Raw genomic sequence first — 4,399 nt, 5'->3', positions numbered from 1 at the left:
TCCTTAAAATATTACCCACTCTCTGACATCTATCACATCTCAAAATAAATGCTCTCACAATTTGAAACATATGTGGCCAATAAAATCCAGCTTAAAGCACTTTAGTCACTATTTTATTCACACTAAAATGACCTTTATAGTCAGAAGAGTGACAATGCTCTAAAATGTTTTCTATTTCCTCTTGAGGCACACACCTTCTAACTAGGCCATCATTACATCTCTTAAATAACAATGGCTCTTCCTATGCATAGAATTTCACATCATGCAAAAATTTCTTCCTCTATTGATAGCTTAAATCTAGTGGGAGAACTCCACATGACAAATAGTTAACAAAATCTGCAAACCATGGCAATGCATCAATAATAACCAATAATTGCTCATTTGAGAAAAATTCATCAATTGGCAATTCTTCTTCAATTCCATCTTTGCTCTTATGCTTAATCCTTGATAAATGGTCTACTGCAACATTTTTAGCTCCTTTCTTATCTTTTATTTCTAAATCAAACTCCTAAAGCAATAAAATCTATCTTATCAATCTTGGCTTGGCTTCCTTTTTATTCAACAAATACCTTATGGTAGCATGGCCTGTATAAACCATCACCTTCAATCAAACCAAATATGACCTAAACTTTTTCACAGTAAACACCACAGTTAAAAATTCTTTCTCAGTAGTGGTATAATTCACTTGAGAATTATCTAAAGTTTTACTGGCACAATATATTGCGTAAGACCTCTTCTCCTTCTTCTGACCAAGAATAGCTTCCACAGCAAAGTCACTAGTATCACACATAACCTCAAATGGAAGTGACCAATCCAGAGGTTGCATAGTAGGTGTTGTTGTCAAAGCTTCCTTCAACCTGTTAAAAGAATCAAGACAAGCTTGGTCAAAATTAAAAAAAGCATCATGATTTAATAAATTAGCAAGAGGTTTAGCAATTTTTGAAAAATCCTTTATAAACCGCCGTTAAAAACTAGCATGCCCAAGAAAACTTATTATTCCCTTCACTGAAGTTGGTGGAGGCATATTTTGAATTTCTTCTATCTAGGCTTTGTCCATTTTAATTCCTCTATTTGACACCAAATGTCTAAGAACAATGACTTCTTGCACCATGAAATGACATTATTATTAATTTCGCACCAAATTTATTTCTTTACATCTTTTAAGCACTTTAAAGAGGTTAAATAGACAATCATCAAAAGAAAAACCATGTACAAAAAAGTCATCCATAAAAACTTCCATAATTTCCTCAATAAAATCAGAAAAAATAGCCATTATACATCACTAAAAAGTAGCTGGAGAATTATATAGGCCAAAAGGCATTCTTCTATATGCAATGTACCATATGGACATGTAAATGTGGCCTTCTCTTGATCAGTAGGATGTATTGGGATTTGAAAAAAACCAGAATACCCATCCGAATAATAAAAATATGAATATTTTGCTAACCTCTCTAACATTTGGTCAATAAAAGGCAAGGGAAAATGATTTTTCCTACTGGCACTATTAAGCTTCCTATAATCTATACACATCCTTTAACTTGTGACTATTCTAGTTGGTATCAACTCATTATTTTCATTTTTTACAATAGTCACACCTCCTTTCTTAGGGACTACATGAACTAGGCTAACCTAACTGCTGTCAAAAATGGGATAAATAATCCCAGCATCAAGCAATTTCAAAACTTCCTTCTTCACCAACTCTTTCATATTAGGATTTAACCTTCTTTGATGTTCTATGGTGGCTTTAAAATTATCTTCTAAAAGGATTTTATGCATGCACAATATAGGGCTTATACCCTTGATATCATCAGTGGTGTAACCAATGACTTATCTATGTGCTCTCAATTCTCTTAACAACTTCTCAACTTGTACATCACCCAAGCTTTCGCTAATGATGATAGGATAAGTAAAATTAAGGCCAAGGAAAGCATATCTTAGTGTAAATGGAAGTGGTTTGAGATCTACTGATGGTGCTTCCTTCTCATCTAGCAAAGGTGGTTGTGCAATTTCATGCTTCAATTCTTCAACTTGCAACACTTAATCTCTTGTAACTTCTTGAGTAACTTCCAAAATTTGAGCAAAAACTATAACTTCTGGATTTTCATCTTTTGTTGTCTTACTATGCACCAAACAATTCTCAAAAGTGTTTTTAGGTTACCTTTTTTTAAACTCTTCTTCTACAATTTCATCAATGACATCTATCCTTAAACAAGAATCAACTTCATGATGTTTCTTTACAACTTGATTCAAATTGAACTCCACCTCCTCATCTCTAACTCTTAATGTCAATACACCATTCTTCAAATTTTATGATAACACCAGTTATGGCTAAAAATGGCCTTCCTAGAATGATAGGAATGTGAACATCCTCTTTCATTCAAGAACCATAAAATCTACAGGAATGAAAATTTTCTAACATTTAAGGTCACATTCTCCAAAATTCCCACTGGATATTTAATAAATAGATCAGCTAGTTGCAAATAGATGGTTGTTGGCTTCAATTCCCTAACCTTTAACTTCTCACAAATGGATAGTGGCATCAAGCTCACACTAGCTCCAAGATCACATTATATTTTGTTAATGCTAGTATCTTCAATGTGGCAAGGAATATAAAAACTTCCTAGATCTTTTAACTTTGGTGGGAGCTTATTTTGCAAGAAAGCATTACACTCTTCTGTGAATGCCACAGTTTCATAATCTTATAGCCTCCTCTTATTTGACAAAATTTCCTTCAAAAACTTGGCATATGAGGGCATTTGAGAAATTGCATCTATAAATAGAATATTGATGTATAACTTCTTCAAAACCACCAGAAATTTCTCAAACTGCTTATCTAGCTTTGCTTTCTGAAACCTCTAAAGAAATGGCAATGGTGGCTTGTATGGTGGTGGAGGCACATACTTCTCTTCAACTTTTTTCTTAGCTTCTTTCTTCTTACTTACTTTCTCACTAACTTCATTATGAACTGAAGTAGACTCATTCTTGTCTTCATCTTCTTTCTTCTTTTCTTCTTCCACCTCATTTTTGTTTTCTTTTCCCATAATTTTCCCACTCATTAGGATAACTGCCTTGTAATGTTCTCTAGGATTCTTTATTTGGCTTGGAAGTTTCTCTTATGCTTTACTAGAAGAACGTGCTTACTGACCTATTTGATTTTTTAACATCCTGTTATGAGTAGTGAGTTGATCTATCTTTGAAGTTAATTGTTGAATCATTTCTCCTTGTTTTTATTGAGCATATAAGAAATTCTCCATCATAGACTTTAAAACTAAATCTTGGTCTGAAAAGTGAACTGGTGGTTATGAAACAGGTGCATTTTAATTCCTTTATGATGGAAATCTAGGCAATACTTTGTTTTGCTAAAAATTGTGCTGCTGTTGAAAATTAGGAGGTTATTGATAATTCTGCTATTGTTGCCCTTGTCTACCTCCCCAGGGAAAATTAGGGTGGCTCCTCCATGCCAAATTACATGTAGCAGAAAAAGGATTATCAACTGGCCTCTGATTATAATTCCCAACAAAATCAACTTGCTCATTGCTAAACTCTTGCCCATAAGAAACAAAATCATTGATACAATTCACATTTCTTATACCAACATCCTCTGTATGACTAGTTCCTCTAACTAAAGCATTAACCTTTATGCTTAATTTATCCATTTTCCCTGTCAAAGCATCAAATTTGGCATTAAACATACTCATGGCATATAACTCATAAATACCATCACTTCATTCCTTTCACAGCGCCATTGATAATTATTATAAGTAATTTTATCCAATGTTAAATAAGCTTCATCTTGTGATCTCTCCATAAGGTCACCTCTAGAAGATGCATCAATTGTACTTCTGATAACTTGAGAAACACCATTATAGAAATGCTAAACTAACATCCATTTAGGGATTCCATGATGTGGGCATCTCCTCTAAAGATCCTTGTATCTCTCCCATGCTTCATAGAGACTCTCATCATCCCTTGGTCAAAAAGAAGTTAATTCATTCCTCAATTTTCCAGCCTTGCTAGGAGGAAAGTATTGAGCCAAGAAGGCTTATGACAACTCATTCCAAGTAGTTATAGACCCCAAAGGTAATGAATGCAACCACTCCCTAGCATGATCCTTCAAAGAGAAAGGAAATAATCTCAAAGAGATATCATCATCTGACACTCCATTTATCTTTAGCATGTCACAAATCTCAAGAAACTATGCAAGGTGCACATGTGGACTTGTAGTATGACCTACCCCAAGCTGTGCTTTTTGAACCATTTGACAAAGTGACGGCTTCAATTCAAAGTTGTTTGCTTCCACTCTAGGCCTTGTAATACTTAGCCAAAAATCACCAAAACTAGGAAAATCATGATCCTTAACTAATCTGTTATTATTGTTGTTATTTGCCATAGCTTCAAT

At 34.0% G+C, this 4,399-nt stretch overlaps 1 protein-coding gene and 1 non-coding gene across 2 annotated transcripts; one reads left to right on the top strand and one right to left on the bottom strand.

Moving 5' to 3' along the window:
• Nucleotides 1-280: 280 nt before the first annotated feature.
• On the bottom strand, nucleotides 281-3,656 carry LOC131172135 (uncharacterized). Its single transcript, XM_058133090.1, has 5 exons — nucleotides 3,470-3,656; nucleotides 2,418-2,554; nucleotides 2,159-2,298; nucleotides 686-857; nucleotides 281-508 (listed from the first exon to the last, which is right to left on the bottom strand). The coding sequence occupies exons 1-5, from the start codon at nucleotides 3,654-3,656 to the stop codon at nucleotides 281-283; spliced, it is 864 nt and encodes a 287-aa protein (XP_057989073.1).
• A 240-nt stretch (nucleotides 3,657-3,896) lies between these two features.
• LOC131172397 (small nucleolar RNA R71) lies at nucleotides 3,897-4,003 on the top strand. The gene has a single exon (XR_009142876.1). It is a non-coding gene; the product is annotated as a small nucleolar RNA R71 (small nucleolar RNA).
• The last annotated feature ends 396 nt before the right edge of the window (nucleotides 4,004-4,399 follow it).

The sequence above is a fragment of the Hevea brasiliensis genome, chromosome 13, assembly GCF_030052815.1.
Source record: "Hevea brasiliensis isolate MT/VB/25A 57/8 chromosome 13, ASM3005281v1, whole genome shotgun sequence".
NCBI lineage: Eukaryota > Viridiplantae > Streptophyta > Magnoliopsida > Malpighiales > Euphorbiaceae > Hevea > Hevea brasiliensis.
This window is presented reverse-complemented; position numbering and strand designations above follow the sequence as displayed.